Source organism: Oncorhynchus kisutch, linkage group LG6 (assembly GCF_002021735.2).
Source record: "Oncorhynchus kisutch isolate 150728-3 linkage group LG6, Okis_V2, whole genome shotgun sequence".
Lineage (NCBI taxonomy): Eukaryota > Metazoa > Chordata > Actinopteri > Salmoniformes > Salmonidae > Oncorhynchus > Oncorhynchus kisutch.
In genome coordinates this window covers 4,512,145-4,536,967 of record NC_034179.2, presented here as the reverse complement: position 1 = coordinate 4,536,967, position 24,823 = coordinate 4,512,145, and the positions used below count along the sequence as shown (strand labels likewise).

General features: G+C 43.6%; 1 protein-coding gene across 1 annotated transcript in view; it reads right to left on the bottom strand.

The window, feature by feature from the left end:
* Window positions 1-439: 439 nt before the first annotated feature.
* Window positions 440-24,823, bottom strand: part of ift74 (intraflagellar transport 74) — a 51,387-nt gene continuing 27,003 nt past the window's right edge. Inside the window, exons 16-20 of the mRNA XM_031826028.1 lie at window positions 24,170-24,296; window positions 5,436-5,599; window positions 2,348-2,473; window positions 2,056-2,116; window positions 440-1,868 (exon numbers count right to left, since the gene is read on the bottom strand). Coding sequence (XP_031681888.1) covers window positions 1,753-1,868; window positions 2,056-2,116; window positions 2,348-2,473; window positions 5,436-5,599; window positions 24,170-24,296 — 594 coding nt within the window. The 3' untranslated portion in view covers window positions 440-1,752. The remainder of the gene's footprint in view (window positions 1,869-2,055; window positions 2,117-2,347; window positions 2,474-5,435; window positions 5,600-24,169; window positions 24,297-24,823) is intronic.

Genomic DNA, 24,823 nt, shown 5'->3' with positions numbered 1-24,823 from the left:
AGGGACATGTTAAGTACTGTTAGGGACATGTTAAGCACTGTTAGGGACATGTTAAGCACTGTTAGGGACATGTTAAGTACTGTTAAGTACTGTTATGTACTGTTAAGTACTGTTAGGGACATGTTAAGTACTGTTAGGGACATGTTAAGTACTGTTAGGGACATGTTAGGTACTGTTAGGGACATGTTAAGTACTGTTAAGTACTGTTAGGGACATGTTAAGTACTGTTAGGGACATGTTAGGGACATGGTAAGTACTGTTAGAGACATGTTAAGTACTGTTAGGGACATGTTAACTACTGTTAGGGACATGTTAAGTACTGTTAGGGACATGTTAAGTACTGTTAGAGACCTGTTAAGTATTGTTAGGGACATGTTAAGTACTGTTAGAGACTAATTCTAAGTACAGACATCCATAAATGTAGAAACGTGACAACGTCGTTGGTCAAACCGTTTTATCAAGAAAGAAAGCAAAACGACGCTACAGAACATGTTGTATTGACAGTAATGGAACTACAGAGAAATGGTACAACGTTTGAAATATGTCAAATGTAACTACATAGAAGGATGATTCAAGACACTTTGTTATCATTATACAATTGGGTCTCATATGCGGTTTGAGTCCAGTATATCCCTGCTCAAACACATACGTATATCATATTTGGTTGAGTATATAGTATAGTATATATATATATATATATATCTGTCAACCCATACGCACACAATCATTTGGGGTCAATAAGAAATGTCCTTGTTTTTGAAAGAAAAGCACATTTGTCCATTAAAATATCATCAAATTGATCCGAAATACACTGTAGACATTGTTAATGTTGTAAATGACTATTGTAGCTGGGAACAGCAGATCTTTTATGAATTATCTACATAGGAGTACAGAGGTCCATTATCAGCAACCATCACTCCTGTGTTCCAATGGCATGTTGTGTTACCTAATCCAAGTTTATAATTTTAAAATACTAATTGATCATTAGAAAACCCTTCTGCAGTTATGTTAGCACAGCTGAAAACTGTTGTCCTGATTAAAGAAGCAATAAAACTGTCCTTCTTTAGACTAGTTGAGTATCTGGAGCATCAGCATTTGTGGGTTTGATTACAGGCTCAAAATGGCCAGAAACAAAGAACTTTCTTCTGAAACTCATCAGTCTATTCTTGTTCTGAGAAATGAAGGCTATTCCATGTGAGAAATTGCCAAGAATCTGAAGCTGGCCTTCTAGGCAGAGTTGCAAAGAGAAAGCCATATCTCAGACTGGCCAATAAAAAGAAAAGATTAAGATGGGCAAAATAACAGTCTAAAGGCCAGTTTTATTGCTTCTTTAATCAGAACAGTTTTCAGCTGGGCTAACAAAATTGCAAACGGGTTTTCTAATGATCAATTAGCCTTTTAAAATGATAAACTTGGATTGGCTAACACAACGTGCCATTGGAACACAGGAGTGATGGTTGCTGATAATGGGCCTCTGTACGCCTATGTAGATATTCCATAAAAAATCAGCCGTTTCCAGCTACAATAGTCATTTACAACATTAACAATGTCTACACTGAATTTCTGATCAATTTGATGATATTTTTAATGGACAATAAAAAGAAGGCATTCCTTTAAAAAATAAGGACATTTCTAAGTGACCCCAAACTTTTAAACGGTAGTGTATGACAGAGGGGTTGATGCAGGAAGTGGGACATGGAGACTGCCTCCAGAGAGAGGAAGATGTTGCTGTCCTTGTCCCCGAGTCAGTTCCTAGATCTTGGTTCCCTGCAGGGTGTCTATGAGGATCTTGTTGTACTCTGCCAGCTGCCTGGAGACAGTCTTCACCACCGGACGGTAGTCGCTCTCCATACCCTTAGAGGCGATGACTGGAGATGTAGGAGTCAAGGAAACTTTGGTTTATACAACATGTCCCCCATTGGGGATATTACGTCTACCATTGTCAGTCCTGTAATGTATAGATTCCGCAGATCCATTCTGCCTGTGACAGACAACAACCTACTGATTCAGTCCTGTAATGGAACTTGATTGTGTCCAATCAAACCACAAGGATACACTCTTTCATGACGAAGTTGTTCTGCTCGTGATGTTGCCACTTCCTCTCCAGATTGGTCAGCTGAAAACCAACAGAAAACAGTGGTTGGTTGAGAGGAAAATACAGGCAAGAAACGCTCAAAGAATCTTCAAGCTCCAAAGTTATTATGACATCATGAGTGTTGGTGAAAGTCAATAGACAGGCCACATCAAGTTAGCCTAGCCTGGCAACTACCATGGTGGCTAATAGCATGAACAGATCAGACACCAGGCTAATCTCCATACTAGTCTGTAGTCAATATGCCCTCTGTACCTGAGCATGTGTCTCATTGTCCTGTAGCTGTGTTTTCAGAGCTTCATACACCTCATTCATCTTCTGCATGACCTTGTGAAAGCCGTCTCTCCTCTGGGCCAGGGATACTCTGTCCTCCTGCAGCCTCTATAGGACAATAGACAACAACTTAGATGAACTACCATTCATTCATTCATTCATCCAACACTCATTATGGTGTTAGTAGAGCTACCACAGCAAATCATCAGCTCAGATAGTGAATAGCCGTATATTCCAGATACACAGCTCTGGTGGGGTAATAAAACAAGGATTTACTGAAAAAATATCTTAAGGATGTTTAAGCAGATGAAGTGGGTCAACCAACCATTGGTTACACCCCTTTCTTCATTGGTTGAAACTAAAACTTGTGTTTCTCAGACTGAGTCAGTGGAAGAAACATGACTTCCTGGTGTCAAATCTCTCAGAGAATGTGTTTCCTGTTTAAAGGAGAGTCGCTTTGTGATGCATGTAGAGGAGGATGCTTTTACGTTTCCTTGTAGCTCTACCAAGTTGTTCCCATTGGTAAACTCCCTCAACGATAACACCATCGCTGTTTACATTAGCCACGTGATCTTACAGGGACCATGAGACATCTGCCACAGATGAGGGTCTTTCAATAAATATTACATCCTGATTCCTGCGGATACTAAGTCATTGAAAGAGGACTGTTGTCTTACTGTTATCTTAAAATGCTTTCACGATTAACTATGTAACACAATCAAATCTAATTTTAATTTGTCACATGATCCAAATACAAACAGGTGAAGTAGACCTTACGGTGAAATGCTAAATACAAACAGGTGAAGTAGACCTTACGGTGAAATGCTTACTTTACAAGCCCTTGTCCCAACAATGCAGTTTTAATAAAGAGTTTAAAGAAAATATTTACTAAATAAACTAAAGTTTAAAAAATAGTCAAAGAAAAAGTACAGCGTCAACATGGGAAGGTTAGTCAAGTTATTTCGTACATAAAGTGACTATGTATAGATAATAAACAGAGAGTAGCAGCAGTGTAAAAACAAAGGGGGGGGGGGTCAATGTAAATAGACCGGGTGGCCATTTTGATTAAGGCCACCCGCTACAGAGGGTAGAACAGTCTATGAATTGGGTGACTGGAGTATTTGACCATTTTTGGGGCCTAGTATACAGGTCCTGGATGTCAGGAAGCTTGGCCCCAAGCGATATACTGGGCCGTAAACACTGCCCTCTGTTAGCGTCTTGCGGTCAGATGCCGAGCAGTTCCCATACCAGGCGGTGATGCAGCTGGTCAGGATGCTCTCGATGGTGCAGCTGTAGAACTTTTCTGAGGATCTGAGGACCCATGCCAAATCTTTTCATTCTCCTGAGGGGGAATAGTCTTTGTCGTGCCCTCTTCACGACTGTCTTGGTATGTTTGGATCATGATAGATCGTTGGCGATGTGGACACCAAGGAACCTCCTCCCTATAGGCTGTCTCATTGTTGTCGGTGATCGTTGTCGGTGTTGTTACCTACCCTTACCACCTGGGGGCGGACCGTCAGGAAGTCCAGGATCCAGTTGCAGAGGGAGGTGTTTAGTCCCAGGGTCATTAGCTTAGTGATGAGCTTTATGGGCACTATGGTGTTGAATGCTGAGCTGTAGTCAATGAACAGCATTCTCACATAGATGTTCCTTTTGTCCAGGTGGGAAAGGGCAGTGTGGAGTGTGATTGCTTCATCTGTGGATCTGTTGGGGTGGTATGTGAATTGGAGTGGGTCTAGGGTTTCCGGGATGATGGTGTTGATGTGAGCCTTGACCAGCATTTCAAAGCACTTCATGGCTACTGACATGAGTGCTACGGGGTGGTAATCATTTAGGCAGGTTACCTTTGCTTTCTTGGGCACAGGGACTATGGTGGTCTGTAGGTACTACAAACTTGGTCAGGGACAGGTTGAAAATGTCAGTTTAGACACTTGCCAGTCCGCGCATGCTTTGAGCACACGTCCTGGTAATCCGTCTGGCCCCGGGGCTTTGTGAATGTTGACCTGTTTAAAAGTCTTAGTCACATTGGCTACCGAGAGCGTGATCACACAGTCGTCCGGGAACAGCCGGTGCTCTCATGCATGCTTCAGTGTTGCTTGCCTTGAAGCAAACATAAAAGGCATTTAGCTCGTCTGGTAGGCTCACGTCACTGGGGAGCTCACGGCTGTAGTCCGTAATAGTTTTCAAGCCCTGCAACATCTGATGAGCGTCAGAATCCGGTGTAGTAGGATTCAATCTTAGTCCTGTATTGACGCTTTGCCTGTTTGATGGTTCATCTGAAGGTGTAGTGGGATTTCTTATAAGTGTCCGGATTACAGTCCCGCTCCTTGAAAGCGGCAGCTCTAGCCTTTAGCTTGGTGTGGATGTTGCCTGTAATCCATGGCTTCTGGTCGGGATATGTACGTACGTATGGTCAATGTGGGGACAACATTGTAGATGCTCTTTATGATGAAGCAGGTGGCTGAGGTGGTATACTCCTCAATGCCATTGTATGAATCCAGTCTGCTAGCGAAACAGTCCTGTAGCGTAGCATCCGCGTCATCTGACCACTTCCGTATAGAGCGAGTCACTGGTGCTTCCTGCTTTAATTTTTGCTTGTAAACCGGAATCAGGATAAAATTATGGTCATATTTGCCAAATGGAGAGCGAGTATTCATTTGAGCTGATTACCTGTGAACATAATCATTCAAATGTTAAAAAACAAAAAAACATGTTTAATGGGCTGCAGTGAACTTTAACTTGTAAAAAAAACTCATGGACCCTCCTCCACAGAGGGAGGGGTTAGAGGGCATCCCGTCAAAGCCTGGACCACACACTAATCCCACACTGAGTGACACTTCAGAGCCCGTATTCATTAAGCAGAGTGGCAGTGCTGATCTAGGATCAGGTCTCCTCATCCATATTATCTTAGAGGAGGCAACTGATCCTACATCAGCTCTGCTACTGACACTCTGTAGGCCCATAGCTGAGGTCAGGTGTACTTTCCAAACATAGGTCTGTACCTCTGAAAGAAAGAAAGGACGGGACGGGACGGGACAGACAGACAGACAGACAGACAGACAGACAGTACCTTCTTCTTGTCCTCTCCAGCAGCCTTTAGATTGTCCAGGTTGCTGTACGTCTCCAGCTCCTGAGTCATGGTCTCTATCCTGTCCTTCAGGCTGGTCAGCTCTGTGTTGATCTTACTCTCCAGCTGCTCTACCTTCTGCAGGTCAAGGGTCAGACGGTGGTTCTCTGTGGGACGGGCGAGGACGAGACACACAGAGACGGACAGACAAATAGACAGACACGGAAGATCACACAGACAGATCATTGGCATATTTCAAGCGACATCGAGACTTTATCAATTTAATATATACAGTGAGCTTCAACAGGATTGAGACAGTGACACATTGTTTGTTGTGTTGGCTTCTGTACTCCCAGCACTTTGGATTTGAAATGATACAATGACTGTGAGGTTAAAGTGCAGCTTTCATTTGAGGGTATTATCATCCATATCGGGTGAACACCATTTTAGGGGACCAAAAGTACCGGGACAAATTCGCGTATGTGTATTAAAGTAGTGAAAAGTTTAGTATTTGGTCCCATATTCATAACACACAATGACCTCATCAAGCGTGTGACTCTACAAACTTGTTGTGGATTCATTTGGTGTTTGTTTTGGTTGTGTTTCAGACAATTTTGTGCCCAATAGAAATGAATGGTTAATAATGTATTGTTATTTTAGGAGTCACTTTTATTCTAAATAAGAATATGTTTCTAATTAATGTGGATACTACCATGATCACGGATAATCCTGAAATAAACGTGAACAATGATGAGTGAGAAAGTTACAGAGGCAAAAAAATGCTAACCTCCCCTGTTATTGTAATGGTGGGGGACGACGACGACCATGAACAAACATTGCTAAACGTTTCACCCGATTTGGATGAAAATACCCTTAGAGCTAACAGTCTGAACTGTAACATCATAGTCATTGTATCATTTCAAACTTCCTTTGGTAACAGTAGGCCTACATTACACTGAGTTACACAGAGTTCCATTACACTGAGTTACACAGAGTTCCATTACACTGAGTTACACAGAGTTCCATTACACTGAGTTACACAGAGTTCCATTACACTGAGTTACACAGAGTTCCATTACACTGAGTTACACAGAGTTCCATTACACTGAGTTACACAGAGTTCCATTACACTGAGTTACACAGAGTTCCATTATACTGAGTTACACAGAGTTCCATTACACTGAGTTACACAGAGTTCCATTACACTGAGTTACACAGAGTTCCATTACACTGAGTTACACAGAGTTCCATTACACTGAGTTACACAGAGTTCCATTACACTGAGTTACACAGAGTTCCATTACACTGAGTTACACAGCGTTCCATTAGACTGAGTTACACAGTTACACAGCGTTCCATTAGACTGAGTTACACAGCGTTCCATTAGACTGAGTTACACAGAGGTCCATTACACTGAGTTACACAGTTACACAGCGTTCCATTACACTGAGTTACACAGTTACACAGCGTTCCATTACACTGAGTTCCACAGTTACACAGCGTTCCATTAGACTGAGTTACACAGAGGTCCATTACACTGAGTTACACAGTTACACAGCGTTCCATTACACTGAGTTCCAGTTACACAGCGTTCCATTACACTGAGTTCCACAGTTACACAGCGTTCCATTAGACTGAGTTACACAGAGGTCCATTACACTGAGTTCCACAGTTACACAGCGTTCCATTAGACTGAGTTACACAGTTACACAGCGTTCCATTACACTGAGTTACACAGTTACACAGCGTTCCATTAGACTGAGTTCCACAGTTACACAGCGTTCCATTACACTGAGTTCCACAGTTACACAGCGTTCCATTAGACTGAGTTACACAGAGGTCCATTACACTGAGTTCCACAGTTACACAGCGTTCCATTAGACTGAGTTACACAGTTACACAGCGTTCCATTACACTGAGTTCCACAGTTACACAGCGTTCCATTAGACTGAGTTACACAGAGGTCCATTACACTGAGTTACACAGTTACACAGCGTTCCATCAGACTGAGTTCCACAGTTACACAGGGTTCCATTACACTGAGTTCCACAGTTACACAGCGTTCCATTAGACTGAGTTCCACAGTTACACAGCGTTCCATTACACTGAGTTCCACAGTTACACAGCGTTCCATTAGACTGAGTTACACAGTTACACAGCGTTCCATTACACTGAGTTCCACAGTTACACAGCGTTCCATTACACTGAGTTCCACAGTTACACAGCGTTCCATTACACTGAGTTCCACAGTTACACAGCGTTCCATTAGACTGAGTTACACAGAGGTCCATTAGACAGGAGTGCATAAAAACAAGTTGACAGTAAACTGTCACATCAGCTTACATCTGAACTCTGATAACACTTGACAGTGGACAGAATGTTAATTTGGGTGTTTCTTGTTTCCTGTTAGAAGATTAACATTGTTGTGCTGACAGAGTGCTACTGAGCCTGGAGCCTGACCAGACCGTTGCACATAGAGTGTTTCCCAAATAGCATCCTTTTCCATTCCATTCTCTGATATAATTAGTGAATCAACTCTCACCCATTTCCTTCATTCTATAGCTAGAGGACTCCTGATATCTCCAGGAGTGAGACGTATCATCTGTTGTCTTTATCTGTTGCGGTCTAGTACTGTCTTTATCTGTTGTGGTCTGGTACTGTCTTTATCTGTTGTGGTCTAGTACTGTCTTTTTGCTTGCTAGGGCCATCAACATTTTAAGTGCTGCCTGTCTTCCCAGTGGTCTACTTGGTGTATGAACTGCTGACTGTCTTCCCAGTGGTCTACTTGGTATATGAACTGCTGTCTGTCTTCCCAGTGGTCTACTTGGTGTATGAACTACTGCCTGTCTTCCCAGTGGTCTACTTGGTGTATGAACTACTGACTGTCTTCCCAGTGGTCTACTTGGTGTATGAACTACTGCCTGTCTTCCCAGTGGTCTACTTGGTGTATGAACTACTTCCTGTCTTCCCAGTGGTCTACTTGGTGTATGAACTGCTGTCTGTCTTCCCAGTGGTCTACTTGGTGTATGAACTACTGCCTGTCTTCCCAGTGGTCTACTTGGTGTATGAACTACTGCCTCTCTTCCCAGTGGTCTACTTGGTGTATGAACTACTTCCTGTCTTCCCAGTGGTCTACTTGGTGTATGAACTGCTGTCTGTCTTCCCAGTGGTCTACTTGGTGTATGAACTGCTGTCTGTCTTCCCAGTGGTGATTACTGCTGATTACTCATCATTTTGCAGATAGTTGTTGACACATCAATCAGGCTCAAGGGGGCGGGGCAATTTGTGACTTGTTTTGGTAATCAGTGGCTGTATTGGAGAGGGGAGTGGATTCATCTCTCCTAGGGTAATCAGAAATTAGTACAGGGAGAGGTGCTCTTCACCTCTGCTAGGTAATTAGCAATGTTAGTATTTCAGTCACCCCTGTATTCTCCGCGGCGGGTGCGTCGCAAAACTAAGACGGTTCTGCAGAGTTTATCCAGAGAGGCTCCACTCTCTCTCTCGTTGGCATCTTACCTAGTTATTTACTCTCTGTGTCAGTATCTTACCTAGTTATTTACTCTCTGTGTCAGTATCTTACCTAGTTATTTACACTCTCTGTCAGTATCTTACCTAGTTATTTACACTCTGTCAGTATCTTACCTAGTTATTTACTCTCTCTGTCAGTATCTTACCTAGTTATTTACACTCTGTCAGTATCTTACCTAGTTATTTACTCTCTCTGTCAGTATCTTACCTAGTTATTTACACTCTCTGTCATTATCTTACCTAGTTATTTACACTCTGTCAGTATCTTACCTAGTTATTTAAACTCTCTGTCAGTATCTTACCTAGTTATTTACTCTCTCTGTCAGTATCTTACCTAGTTATTTACACTCTGTCAGTATCTTACCTAGTTATTTACTCTCTCTGTCAGTATCTTACCTAGTTATTTACACTCTCTGTCATTATCTTACCTAGTTATTTACACTCTGTCAGTATCTTACCTAGTTATTTAAACTCTCTGTCAGTATCTTACCTAGTTATTTACACTCTGTCAGTATCTTACCTAGTTATTTACTCTCTCTGTCAGTATCTTACCTAGTTATTTACACTCTCTGTCAGTATCTTACCTAGTTATTTACACTCTGTCAGTATCTTACCTAGTTATTTACACTCTCTGTCAGTATCTTACCTAGTTATTTACACTCTCTGTCAGTATCTTTCCTAGTTATTTACTCTCTCTGTCAGTATCTTACCTAGTTATTTACACTCTCTGTCAGTATCTTACCTAGTTATTTAAACTCTGTCAGTATCTTACCTAGTTATTTAAACTCTCTGTCAGTATCTTACCTAGTTATTTAAACTCTCTGTCAGTTTCTTACCTAGTTATTTACACTCTCTGTCAGTATCTCACCTAGTTATTTACACTCTCTGTCAGTATCTCACCTAGTTATTTACACTCTCTGTCAGTATCTCACCTAGTTATTTACACTCTCTGTCAGTATCTTACCTAGTTATTTACACTCTCTGTCAGTATCTCACCTAGTTATTTACACTCTGTCAGTTTGTTACCTAGTTATTTACTCTCTCTGTCAGTATCTCACCTAGTTATTTACACTCTGTCAGTTTGTTACCTAGTTATTTACTCTCTCTGTCAGTATCTTACCTAGTTATTTACTCTCTCTGTCAGTATCTTACCTAGTTATTTACAGATGGTCTCATTTTGCTCTGTTGTATCTTTGGCAACTATGTGTGTGTTTTCTGTACCTGTTCTCTCCTCTCCCTGTAGGCTTTACAGAAGCTCTCCACCCCTTTGGCTGCAACTCTTCGAATGTAATGTACCCTGTGTGCACAACCCCATGTTGAATTCTGTGTCTCTGGCAGCGTTTGGAACTGCCGATCTGCTGTCAAGAACACTGAGCTCATTTCAGCCTAGGCTGCCCTTCAGTCCCTTGACTGTTTGGCCCTGACAGAGGCATGGATCACCCCAGAGAACACTGAGCTCATCTCAGCCTAGGCTGCCCTTCAGTCCCTTGACTGTTTGGCCCTGACAGAGGCATGGATTACCCAGAGAACACTGAGCTCATCTCAGCCTAGGCTGCCCTTCAGTCTCTTCACTGTTTGGCCCTGACAGAGGCATGGATTACCCAGAGAACACTGAGCTCATCTCAGCCTAGGCTGCCCTTCAGTCCCTTCACTGTTTGGCCCTGACAGAGGCATGGATTACCCAGAGAACACTGAGCTCATCTCAGCCTAGGCTGCCCTTCAGTCCCTTCACTGTTTGGCCCTGACAGAGGCATGGATTACCCAGAGAACACTGCGACTCCAGCTGCTCTCTTTTCATCTGTTTTCTCTCATAGTCCGAGAGCTTGTGGTGGTCACGGTGGTGGTACAGGGCTACTCAGTGGAGATGTTCTCTTCTCTCCTGCTCTCACCTGTCCATCTCCTCATTTTAATTCCATTCTGTCAATGTCACTTGTCCACTCAAGCTTAACATTGTTGTCATCTATTGCCCACCAGCAATGAGATTGACACCTTCATAAGCTAATTTCCTGAGGATGGCACACCACTCTTGGTACTTGGCGACTTCAACTTCCCCACGTCTGCCTTCGATTAATTTCTTTCCAACTCTCTTTTTCCCCTCCTTTCCTCTTTTGACCTCAGCCTTTCCCAGTACCCTCCAACTCACATCTTACTAGAGGCTGTTCACCTACTAATCTTACTGCAAACCCCCTCAGGTCTTCGATCATACTTTGTTTCCTTTTCCGTCTCCCTTTCCTCCAACCCTAACCACTTAGCCTTACCCAGATGGTCATGCGCCGTCACAATCTTCACTCAGTCTCTCCCACTACTCTCTCCTATCCTATCATCTCTCCCTTCTGCTAAATCCTTCTCCCACCTGTCTCCTCATTCTGCCTCTTCAACCCTCCCTTTCCGTATCCCAAGACTCGCACTGTCCCCTTTCCTCCTGGCCAGCTCGGCCCTCTCCTCCTGCTCCATGGCTGAGTGACTAATTGCGAGCTTACAGAACAGGGCTGCGGGCAGCTCAGCGAAAATTTAGAAAAACTTCCTGAGGACCTATCATCCTTCCACTCCCTCCTCTCTACCTTCTCTTCCTCGCTATCCACTGCTAAGGCCACTTTCTAGCACTCTAAATTTCAAGCTTCTGCCTCTCACCCTAGGAAACTATTTTCCACCTTCTCCTCCCTCCTTAATCCTCCACATCCTCCCTCTCGGAGGATGACTTTGTCAACCACTTTAAAAAGAAGGTTGACAACATCGGTTCCTCATTCACTCAGCCTATTGAGTCCACTGGTCCCACTCATTCACTCAGCCTATTGAGTTCACTGGTCCCACTCATTCACTCAGCCTATTGAGTCCACTGGTCCCACTCATTCACTCAGCCTATTGAATCCACTGGTCCCACTCATTCACTCAGCCTATTGAATCCACTGGTCCCACTCATTCACTCAGCCTATTGAGTCCACTGGTCCCACTCAGCCTATTGAGTCCACTGGTCCCACTCAGCCTATTGAGTCCATTGGTCCCACTCAGCCTATTGAGTCCACTGGTCCCACTCAGCCTATTGAGTCCACTGGTCCCACTCAGCCTATTGAGTCCACTGGTCCCACTCAGCCTATTGAGTCCACTGGTCCCACTCAGCCTATTGAGTCCACTGGTCCCACTCAGCCTATTGAGTCCACTGGTCCCACTCACACAGAACTACCCTACGGATTGACCTCTCTCTCTCTAGATGAAATCCTGCGACTAGTGAGGTCCGGCCGCCCGACAACCTTCCTGCCGACTCCATCCCCTCCTCCCTTCTCCAGACCCATTCCTCACTTTCCTCATCCCTGACCACTGGCTGTGTCCCCTCTAACTTCTAAATGGCCCGAGTCACTCCCCTCCTCGAGAAACCAACACTCAACGTCTCTGACGTCAAAAACTACAGACCTTTATCCCTTTTCTTTCCAAAACACTTGAGCGTGGTGTCTCTGACCAACTCTCTCGTTATCGCTCTCAGAAGGATCTTCTTGACCCTAACAAGTCAGGCTTCAAGATGTGTCACCCAACCGATACTGCTTTTCTGTCACAGAGTCTCTCCACTCTGCCAAATCTCACTCTCTCTCCTCTGTTCTCATCCTCCTAGATCTATCCGAAGCCTTCAACACTGTGAACCGTCAGATCTTCCTGTCCAATCTCTCAGGGCTGGGTGCCTCTGGCTCTGCACGCTTTGATCGCTTCCTACCTGGCAGGCCACTCCTACCAGGTGTTGTGGCGAGGATCTGTGTCTGCACCACACACTCTTATGACTGGTGTCCCCCAGGGCTTGGTTCTAGGCCCTCTCCTCTTCTCTCTATACACCAAGTTAATCGCCTCCGTCATGACTATGCGGATGGCTACTTTTCTCCTTCCCCCTTTCTGACACCCAGGTGGCAACATGCATCTCTGCGTGCCTGACAGATATCTCAGCTTGGATGTCGGCCCACCACCTCAAGCTCAACCTCGACAAGAGGGATCTGCTCTTCCTCCCGGGGAAGGCCTGCCCGCTCAAAGACGTCTCCATGATGGTTGACAACTCCACAGTGTCGCCCTCCCAGAGTGCAAAGAACCTTAGTGTGACGCTGGACGTCACCCTGTCGTTCTCTGCAAACATCAAAGCAGTGACTCACTCTTGCAGGTTCATGCTCTACAACATCTGTAGAATACAACCCTAGCTCACACAGGAAGTGGCACAGGTCCTAATCCAGGCACTTATCATCTCCCATCTGGACTACTGCAACTCGCTGTTGGCTGGGCTCCCCGCTTGTGCCATGAAACCCCTGCAACTTATCCAGAACGCTGCAGCCCGTCTGGTGTTTGACCTTCCCACATCACCCCACTCCTCCTCCGCACTCCACTGGCTTCCAGTCAAAACTCACATCCTCTACAAGACCATGGTGTTTACCTACAGAACAGCAAGAGGAAATGCCCCTCCCTACCTTCAGGCTCTGGTCAAACCCTACACCCCAACCCATCCACTACAAGACCATGGTGTTTACCTACAGAACAGAAAGAGGAACTGCCCCTCCCTACCTTCAGGCGATGATCAAACCCTACACCCCAACACTGAGCACTCTGTTCTTCCACCTCTGGTCTCTTGCCCCTCCCTACATTCAGGGTATGATCAAACCCTACACCCCAACACTGAGCACTCTGTTCTGCCACCTCTGGTCTCTTGCCCCTCCCTACATTCAGGCTATGATCAAACCCAAACCCTATATAGAGTGTTATTTAAAATACTCTTGAGGATTTAAGATGTTTTGGGGAAAATGGGCAGGAACTCTGACCTAGCTTCAGGGTGAAGGTTGTTCCAGGACAGAGAAGAGCTGAACAGCTCCTGTGAACTAACAGTAAAATGCACTTGCTGTGATATGTGGTTGTCCCACCTAGCTATCTTATGATGAATACACAGACTCATTGACTCTGGATAAGAGTGTCTGCTAAATGACTGACTCTGGATAAGAGCGTCTGCTAAATGACTGACTCTGGATAAGAGCGTCTGCTAAATGACTCTCTGACTGGATAAGAGCGTCTGCTAAATGACTCTCTGACTGGATAAGAGCGTCTGCTAAATGACTCTCTGACTGGATAAGAGCGTCTGCTAAATGACTCTCTGACTGGATAAGAGCGTCTGCTAAATGACTCTCTGACTGGATAAGAGCGTCTGCTAAATGACTGACTCTGGATAAGAGCGTCTGCTAAATGACTCCCTGACTCTGGATAAGAACGTCTGCTAAATGACTCCCTGACTCTGGATAAGAGCGTCTGCTAAATGACTCTCTGACTGGATAAGAGCGTCTGCTAAATGACTCTCTGACTGGATAAGAGCGTCTGCTAAATGACTCTCTGACTGGATAAGAGCGTCTGCTAAATGACTCTCTGACTGGATAATAGCGTCTGCTAAATGACTGACTCTGGATAAGAACGTCTGCTAAATGACTGACTCTGGATAAGAGCGTCTGCTAAATGACTGACTCTGGATAAGAGCGTCTGCTAAATGACTGACTCTGGATAAGAGCGTCTGCTAAATGACTCTCTGACTGGATAAGGGCGTCTGCTAAATGACTCTCTGACTGGATAAGAGCGTCTGCTAAATGACTGACTCTGGATAAGAGCGTCTGCTAAATGACTCTCTGACTGAATAAGAGCGTCTGCTAAATGACTCTCTGACTGGATAAGAGCGTCTGCTAAATGACTCTCTGACTGGATAAGAGCGTCTGCTAAATGACTGACTCTGGATAAGAGCGTCTGCTAGATGACTGACTCTGGATAAGAGCGTCTGCTAAATGACTCTCTGACTGGATAAGAGCGTCTGCTAAATGACTCTCTGACTGGATAAGAGCGTCTGCTAAATGACTCTCTGACTGGATAAGAGCGTCTGCTAAATGACTGACTCTGGATAAGAGCGTCTGCTAGATGACTGACTCTGGATAAGAGCGTCTGCTAAATGACTCTCTGACTGGATAAGAGCGTCTGCTAAATGACTCTCTGACTGGATAAGAGCGTCTGCTAAATGACTGACTCTGGATAAGAGTGTCTGCTAAATGACTCTCTGACTCTGGATAAGAGCGTCTGCTAAATGACTCACTGACTCTGGATAAGAGCGTCTGCTAAATGACTCACTGACTCTGGATAAGAGCGTCTGCTAAATGACTCACTGACTCTGGATAAGAGCTAAATGACTAACATGTAAATGTAAGATCCTTAGAGCCTTCTAGAGCCTTAGAGCTAGCCAGCCTTAGAGCTAGCCAGCCTTAGAGCTAGCCAGCCTTAGAGCTAGCCCATTATCATCCCACCTTGGATGAAACCAGAAAGATTTATGTTGATGACAGGACAGAGCTAGAGGTCAATAGAGATTAAGGGCCCAGGCTCTGGGGAAAGGGGAAGACAGTCGGGCGGGCTGGGACAGAGGCAGGATGGGACAGGGGCAGGCTGGGACAGAGGCAGGATGGGACAGGGGCGGGCTGGGGCAGGAGAAAGCACTCGGGCAGGGGCTGGGACAGGGGCGGGCTGGGACAGAGGCCGGATGGGGCAGGGGCTGGGACAGGGGCGGGCTGGGACAAAGGCAGGCTGGGACAAAGGCAGGCTGGGACAGGAGCAGGCTGGGACAGGGAGGGACAGAAGCAGGCTGGGACATGGGCAGGCTGGGACAGAGGCAGGCTGGGACAGGCATGGGCTGGGGAAGCCTGAGTCTGGGCTTGGGGGCTGGAACAGGGGCCCCGCAGGGTCTGGGAGAATGATTTGGAGCAGAGGGCAGAGGCTGGGGGCAGGGACCAAAGACAGGGAGCTGTGCTGGGGCAGGTCTGAGAACAGGAAGGGGAAGCAGCCCGGTTCCTACTGATAGCGTTGCGCCCCAGACCCAGCCAGTGGAGGGGGAGCTGCTGCTGTGTACAGAGCAGTAAAGTGCCCCATCAGCACTTCTGTGCATTCTCTACAGCTTCCTCCTGGGGTTAGGGCCTTTCTCTCTCCCCCCAGGAATCCCTGCCTCACACACACAGACACATTGGGCCGCTGGGTAGTGCACAGATAATCGTCTGTTTATTAATGATGTAGAGAGTAGGATTATAATTGTTATGAGCTTACATAAGTTACAAAAAACACCAGCGTGGCCTGATCATTTACCTCAAAAAGCAAGTGGCATTATTTCACTTCTGTAAGATTGACTCAGAGCTATTTTCACTGAGCTGTGAAAGGAAAAGCCCACTGATGAAAGACAGACTAGTGAAAGGAACCATGTTTCTCTGGCTCAGAACAGTAGGATCAAGGACATGTAGCAGCCTAGCGGGTGGCTTTGGCAGTGGCTGCATCCCAAATGGCACCCTACTCCTTACATAGTCCCTTTAATCAGAGCCATAAAGCAGTGCACTATTTGTGGAATAGGTTTCCATTTGGGACTTAGACAGTTTCAGTGATAAGACATTATTTAGAGGGAACAGCATTATTTAGAGGGAACAGCATTATTTAGAGGGAACAGCATTATTTAGAGGGAACAGCATTATTTAGAGGGAACAGCATTATTTAGAGGGAACAGCGTTATTTAGAGGGAACAGCATTATTTAGAGGGAACAGCATTATTTAGAGGGAACAGCGTTATTTAGAGGGAACAGCGTTATTTAGAGGGAACAGCATTATTTAGAGGGAACAGCATTATTTAGAGGGAACAGCATTATTTAGAGGGAACATCATTATTTAGAGGGAACAGCATTATTTAGAGGGAACAGCATTATTTAGAGGGAACAGCATTATTTAGAGGGAACATCATTATTTAGAGGGAACATCATTATTTAGAGGGAACAGCATTATTTAGAGGGAACAGCATTATTTAGAGGGAACAGCGTTATTTAGAGGGAACAGCATTATGTAGAGGGAACAGCATTATTTAGAGGGAACAGCATTATGTTGAGAAGACATTATTTAGAGGGAACAGCATTATGTTGAGAAGACATTATTTAGAGGGAACAGCGTTATTTAGAGGGAACAGCATTATTTAGAGGGAACAGCGTTATTTAGAGGGAACAGCATTATGTTGAGAAGACATTATTTAGAGGGAACAGCATTATTTAGAGGGAACAGCATTATGTTGAGAAGACATTATTTAGAGGGAACAGCATTATTTAGAGGGAACAGCATTATTTAGAGGGAACAGCATTATTTAGAGGGAACAGCATTATGTTGAGAAGACATTATTTAGAGGGAACAGCATTATGTTGAGAAGACATTATTTAGAGGGAACAGCATTATGTTGAGAAGACATTATTTAGAGGGAACATCATTATTTAGAGGGAACAGCATTATTTAGAGGGAACAGCATTATTTAGAGGGAACAGCATTATGTTGAGAAGACATTATTTAGAGGGAACAGCATTATTTAGAGGGAACAGCATTATTTAGAGGGAACAGCGTTAGTTATGTTGAGAAGACATTATTTAGAGGGAACAGCATTATTTAGAGGGAACAGCATTATTTAGAGGGAACAGCATTATGTTGAGAAGACATTATTTAGAGGGAACAGCATTATGTTGAGAAGACATTATTTAGAGGGAACAGCATTATGCTGTGAGGCTGAAGACAAAGGAAGGAAACCCCTGTCTCTGAGCCAGCTCTGTATTTGATAAATAAACTCACTTACGAGGAGGAAACGGGGGGGGGGGGGGGGCAAGGAGTCGATCTGATCAGTGTGGGCGGCTGTAGCTATATAGTCCAGTCTTAGCCTAACAATGTGTGTCTGCGCGTGTTGACAGTGTAGTGTCCTCATCCTCTGCTGATTGCTTATCGTGTAGTCAGGAAAACAAGGTAGAGATGGATCTGATGCGTACTGTTACTTATCAGCAAGGAGGAAACTGGGGAAAGTAAGAATGACAGTCCAAGCAGTAAGTTCTCATTTGCAACTGCGACCTGGCCAAGATAAAGCATAGCAGTGTGAGCAGACAACACAGAGTTACACATGGAGTAAACAATTAACAAGTCAATAACACAGTAGAAAACAAAGGGGGAGTCTATATACAATGTGTGCAAAAGGCATGAGGAGGTAGGCAAATAATTACAATTTTGCAGATTAACACTGGAGTGATGAATGATCAGATGGTCATGTACAGGTAGAGATATTGGTGTGCAAAAGAGCAGAAAAGTAAATAAATAAAAACAGTATGGGGATGAGGTAGGTGAAAATGGGTGGGCTATTTACCAATAGACTATGTACAGCTGCAGCGATCGGTTAGCTGCTCAGAACGCAGATGTTTGAAGTTGGTGAGGGAGATAAGAGTCTCCAACTTCAGCGATTTTTGCAATTCGTTCCAGTCACAGGCAGCAGAGTACTGGAACGAAAGGCGGCCAAATGAGGTGTTGGCTTTAGTGATGATCAGTGAGATACACCTGCTGGAGCGCGTCACTGTAAAACGTTACTGTAAAACGTTACTGTAAAACGTCACTGTAAAACGTTACTGTAAAACGTTACTGTAAAACGTTACTGTAAAACGTTCTGTATCATATCATTTGGCACACTACTTCGTCAGTATTCAGAGAGATATCTCTCATTTCAGCCTATAGAGTGTTTATAGACATCATCCCTACTGTTGGGACGGGGTTTCCTTACTGTTCGGTCAGCGGTTCTCATTAAGTCACCATGTAGGTATATTGAAAATGCAGATTTGTACCCAGTTTGACAAATCGAGTCTTCGTTGGTTGTCAAAGAGTGACGAGAGAGTTTTACAGTAGGGTGGACTAGTGTTGTGGAGGTCACAACATGTTGTCAGCCGGTGATTGTAAAGCGAATAACTGCCGGTCTCATGGTAATTGACCGTTAATTACCATAAACACATTTTAGCATCTCTTGGCTTCCACATCTAGTCTACAAGACACTGATGCAGACCATTGGAACGTCTACATTTAAAAAAAGGTCTAATAAATCCATGTAATATAGCCTCTACCTTCACAATAAATCCATTTAATATAGCCTCCACCTTCACAATAAATCCATTTAATATAGCCTCCACCTTCACAATAAATCCATTTAATATAGCCTCCACCTTCACAATAAATCCATGTAATATAGCCTCCACCTTCACAATAAATCCATGTAATATAGCCTCCACCTTCACAATAAATCCATGTAATATAGCCTCCACCTTCACAATAAATCCATGTAATATAGCCTCCACCTTCACAATAAATCCATGTAATATAGCCTCCACCTTCACAATAAATCCATTTAATATAGCCTCCACCTTCACAATAAATCCATGTAATATAGCCTCCACCTTCACAATAAATCCATGTAATATAGCCTCCACCTTCACAATAAATCCATGTAATATAGCCTCCACCTTCACAATAAATCCATGTAATATAGCCTCCACCTTCACAATAAATCCATTTAATATAGCCTCCATCTTCACAATAAATCCATGTAATATAGCCTCCACCTTCACAATAAATCCATGTAATATAGCCTCCACCTTCACAATAAATCCATGTAATATAGCCTCCACCTTCACAATAAATCCATGTAATATAGCCTCCACCTTCACAATAAATCCATGTAATATAGCCTCCACCTTCACAATAAATCCATGTAATATAGCCTCCACCTTCACAATAAATCCATGTAATATAGCCTCCACCTTCACAATAAATCCATGTAATATAGCCTCTACCTTCACAATAAATCCATGTAATATAGCCTCCACCTTCACAATAAATCCATTTAATATAGCCTCCACCTTCACAATAAATCCATTTAATATAGCCTCCACCTTCACAATAAATACATGTAATATAGCCTCTACCTTCACAATAAATCCATGTAATATAGCCTCCACCTTCACAATAAATCCATTTAATATAGCCTCCACCTTCACAATAAATCCATGTAATATAGCCTCCACCTTCACAATAAATCCATGTAATATAGCCTCTACCTTCACAATAAATCCATGTAATATAGCCTCCACCTTCACAATAAATCCATTTAATATAGCCTCCACCTTCACAATAAATCCATGTAATATAGCCTCCACCTTCACAATAAATCCATGTAATATAGCCTCCACCTTCACAATAAATCCATGTAATATAGCCTCCACCTTCACAATAAATCCATGTAATATAGCCTCTACCTTCACAATAAATCCATGTAATATAGCCTCCACCTTCACAATAAATCCATTTAATATAGCCTCCACCTTCACAATAAATCCATTTAATATAGCCTCCACCTTCACAATAAATACATGTAATATAGCCTCTACCTTCACAATAAATCCATGTAATATAGCCTCCACCTTCACAATAAATCCATTTAATATAGCCTCCACCTTCACAATAAATCCATGTAATATAGCCTCCACCTTCACAATAAATCCATGTAATATAGCCTCTACCTTCACAATAAATCCATGTAATATAGCCTCCACCTTCACAATAAATCCATTTAATATAGCCTCCACCTTCACAATAAATCCATTTAATATAGCCTCCACCTTCACAATAAATCCATGTAATATAGCCTCCACCTTCACAATAAATCCATTTAATATAGCCTCTACCTTCACAATAAATCCATGTAATATAGCCTCCACCTTCACAATAAATCCATTTAATAAAGCCTCAACCTTTACAATAAATCCATTTAATATAGCCTCCACCTTCACAATAAATCCATTTAATAAAGCCTCAACCTTTACAATAAATCCATGTAATATAGCCTCCGCCTTCACAACAAATCCATTTAATATAGCCTACACCGTCACAATAAATCAATTTAATATAGTCTACACTTTCACAATAAATCCATTTAATATAGCCTCCACCTTCACAATAAATACATTTAATATAGCCTCCACCTTCACAATAAATCCATGTAATATAGCCTACACCTTCACAATAAATCCATTTAATATAGCCTCCACATTCACAATAAATCCATGTAATATAGCCTCCACCTTCACAATAAATACATTTAATATAGCCTCCACCTTCACAATAAATACATTTAATATAGTCTACACCTTCACAATAAATCCATGTAATATAGCCTCTACCTTCACAATAAATCCATGTAATATAGCCTCCACCTTCACAATAAATCCATTTAATATAGCCTCCACCTTCACAATACATCCATGTAATATAGCCTCCACCTTCACAATAAATCCATGTCATATAGCCTCCACCTTCACAATAAATCCATTTAATACAGCCTCCACCTTCACAATACATCCATGTAATATAGCCTCCACCTTCACAATAAATCCATGTAATATAGCCTCCACCTTCACAATAAATCCATTTAATATAGCCTCCACCTTCACAACAAATCCATTTAATAGCCTCCACCTTCACAATAAATCCATGTAATATAGCCTCCACCTTCACAATAAATCCATGTAATATAGCCTCCACCTTCACAATAAATCCATGTAATATAGCCTCCACCTTCACAATAAATCCATGTAATATAGCCTCCACCTTCACAATAAATCCATGTAATATAGCCTCCACCTTCACAATAAATCCATGTAATATAGCCTCCACCTTCACAATAAATCCATGTAATATAGCCTCCACCTTCACAATAAATCCATGTAATATAGCCTCCACCTTCACAATAAATCCATGTAATATAGCCTCCACCTTCACAATAAATCCATGTAATATAGCCTCCACCTTCACAATAAATCCATGTAATATAGCCTCCACCTTCACAATAAATCCATGTAATATAGCCTCCATTTTCACAATAAATCTATGTAATATAGCCTCCACCTTCACAATAAATCCATGTAATATAGCCTACACCTTCACAATAAATCCATGTAATATAGCCTCCACCTTCACAATAAATCCATGTAATATTGCCTCCATCTTCACAGTAAATCCAGTTAATATAGCCTCCACCTTCACAATAAATCCATGTAATATAGCCTCCACCGTCACAATAAATCCATGTAATATAGCCTCCACCTTCACAATAAATCCATGTAATATAGCCTCCACCTTCACAATAAATCCATGTAATATAGCCTCCACCTTCACAATAAATCCATGTAATATAGCCTCCACCTTCACAATAAATCCATGTAATATAGCCTCCACCGTCACAATAAATCCATGTAATATAGCCTCCACCTTCACAATAAATCCATGTAATATAGCCTCCACCTTCACAGTAAATCCATTTAATATAGCCTCCACCTTCACAATAAATACATTTAATATAGCCTCCACCTTCACAATAAATCCATGTAATATAGCCTCCACCTTCACAATAAATCCATGTAATATAGCCTCCACCTTCACAATAAATCCATGTAATATAGTCTCCACCGTTACAGTATCACTCATCAGGGATGCAGCTGCGTGCGTCCTGATCCAATTCAGAGGTGCATATTGAAGATATTGGAAGAAACTGTCCACATTTACTTTTCCTCAGCCAACAAGATAAGTAAGCCTAACGAACAGCAAAAGCACGAGCTTATGTCAATCCACTGTCCTCCAAAGTACAAAGGTTTCTATTCTGTACAATAAATAAATATTCCAAACATAGTCTTGGACAGTTGTGGGATGCTATAGTGGTTATATTAATTTGGGATCTATCATCAATTTTTTTTTTAAAGAGGCCATCACTCTGTTTTCTCACGCAATTGCATAGCCAATAGAAATGTTGCGCAACATGAGCTCTCATGAAGACGAGTCAAGGATGATATCACCTCCACCTTACCCGTCCCCCTAGACCCACATCAATTAGCATTCCGCCCCAATAGGTCCACAGACGATGCAATCGCCACCACAATCCACACTGCCCTGTCCCATCTGGACAAGAGGAATACCTATGTAAGAATGCTGTTCATTGACTATAGCTCAACATTCAACACCATAGTACTGTACCCTTCCAAGCTCATCAATAAGCTTGAGGCCCTGGGTCTCAGCCCCACCCTGTGCAACTGGGTCCTGGACTTCCTGACGGGCCGCCCCCAGGTGGTGAGGGTAGGTAACAACACCTCCACGTCGCTGATCCTGAACACGGGGGCCTCAAAAGGGTGCGTTCTCAGCCCCCTTCTGTACTCCCTGTTCACCCACGACTGCATGGCCAAGAACGCCTCCAACTCAATCATCAAGTTTGCAGACGACACAACAGTAGTAGGCCTGATTACCAGCAACGACGAGACGGCCTACAGGGAGGAGGTGAGGGCCCTCGGAGTGTGGTGTCAGGAAAATAACCTCACACTCACACTCAACGTCAACAAAACAAAGGAGATGATAGTGAACTTCAGGAAACAGCAGAGAAGCATCTCTCTATCCACATCGACAGGACAGCAGTGGAGAAGAGGGAGAGAGTGTTTTACAGTAGGGTGGACCCAGCTGAGAGTGTTTTACAGTAGGGTGGACACAGCTGAGAGAGAGTTTAACAGTAGGGTGGACCCAGCTGAGAGAGAGTTTTACAGTGGCTGTAAACAGACTATCATCACTGTGTGGGACTAACCTGAGGCCCTCGGCTGTGTTGTGGTACTGTGCTGTGTTGTGTTGTAATGTGTTGTGTACTAACCTGAAGACAAGCCCTTGGCTGTGTTGTGGTACTGTGCTGTGTTGTGTTGTAATGTGTTGTGTATTAACCTGAAGACAGACCCTTGGCTGTGTTGTGGGACTGTACTAACCTGAAGACAGACCCTTGGCTGTGTTGTGGGACTGTACTAACCTGAAGACAGACCCTTGGCTGTGTTGTGGGACTGTACTAACCTGAAGACAGGCCCTTGGCTGTGTTGTGGGACTGTACTAACCTGAAGACAGGCCCTTGGCTGTTTTGTGGGACTGTGTTGTGTATTAACCTGAAGACAGGCCCTTGGCTGTGTTGTGGGACTGTACTAACCTGAAGACAGACCCTTGGCTGTGTTGTGGGACTGTACTAACCTGAAGACAGGCCCTTGGCTGTGTTGTGGGACTGTACTAACCTGAAGACAGGCCCTTGGCTGTTTTGTGGGACTGTGTTGTGTATTAACCTGAAGACAGGCCCTTGGCTGTGTTGTGGGACTGTACTAACCTGAAGACAGGCCCTTGGCTGTGTTGTGGGACTGTACTAACCTGAAGACAGGCCCTTGGCTGTTTTGTGGGACTGTGTTGTGTATTAACCTGAAGACAGGCCCTTGGCTGTTTTGTGGGACTGTGTTGTGTATTAACCTGAAGACAGGCCCTTGGCTGTGTTGTGGGACTGTACTAACCTGAAGACAGGCCCTTGGCTGTGTTCTGGGACTTGTGCATCTCTGTCTCCTTGAAGCTCAGGTCTTCCTGCATGGACTTGAGCTCACTGGCCGTCACCGACGAGATCTGGCGCATCCGGTTCATGTTCTGCATCAACACACATCTCCTTTAAACGAGCTTCTTCACTTCAACAACACGCAGGATTGAGAAGATTTATGAAAACCCTAGTATCTGATAGGAGTTAGAAGTTTGGTGTCTATTAAACTGTACGTTTTATGACTTAAAGCAGAACCTGTGTGAACGACATGACAGAGAACAGCTGGGGTACAGAAATAAACGGTTGATTCAGCTAACTCGTAATAAACAAACGAAGAAGAACGAAGGCAAAACAAGGCAACGGCCAAGCTGTGACCTGGGAGTATTTTAACAAAACAACGTCCAAGTGTTGAACTTAGTGGCCGAGCTGTTTCGTTGAGAACAGCAGACAAGCAAGCACATGACAGATGGGTAACATCAGTTGAACATCTCCCTCCCTCCACTAGAGTGTTCCAGTAGAGCTCTCTCTGTCTCTGTCTATCTCTCCCTCCCTCCCCCTCTCTGTCCCCTTTTCTCTCTCTCTCTCTCTCTCTCTCTCTCTCTCTCTCTCGTCTCTCCTCTGTTCCTCTCTCGTCTCT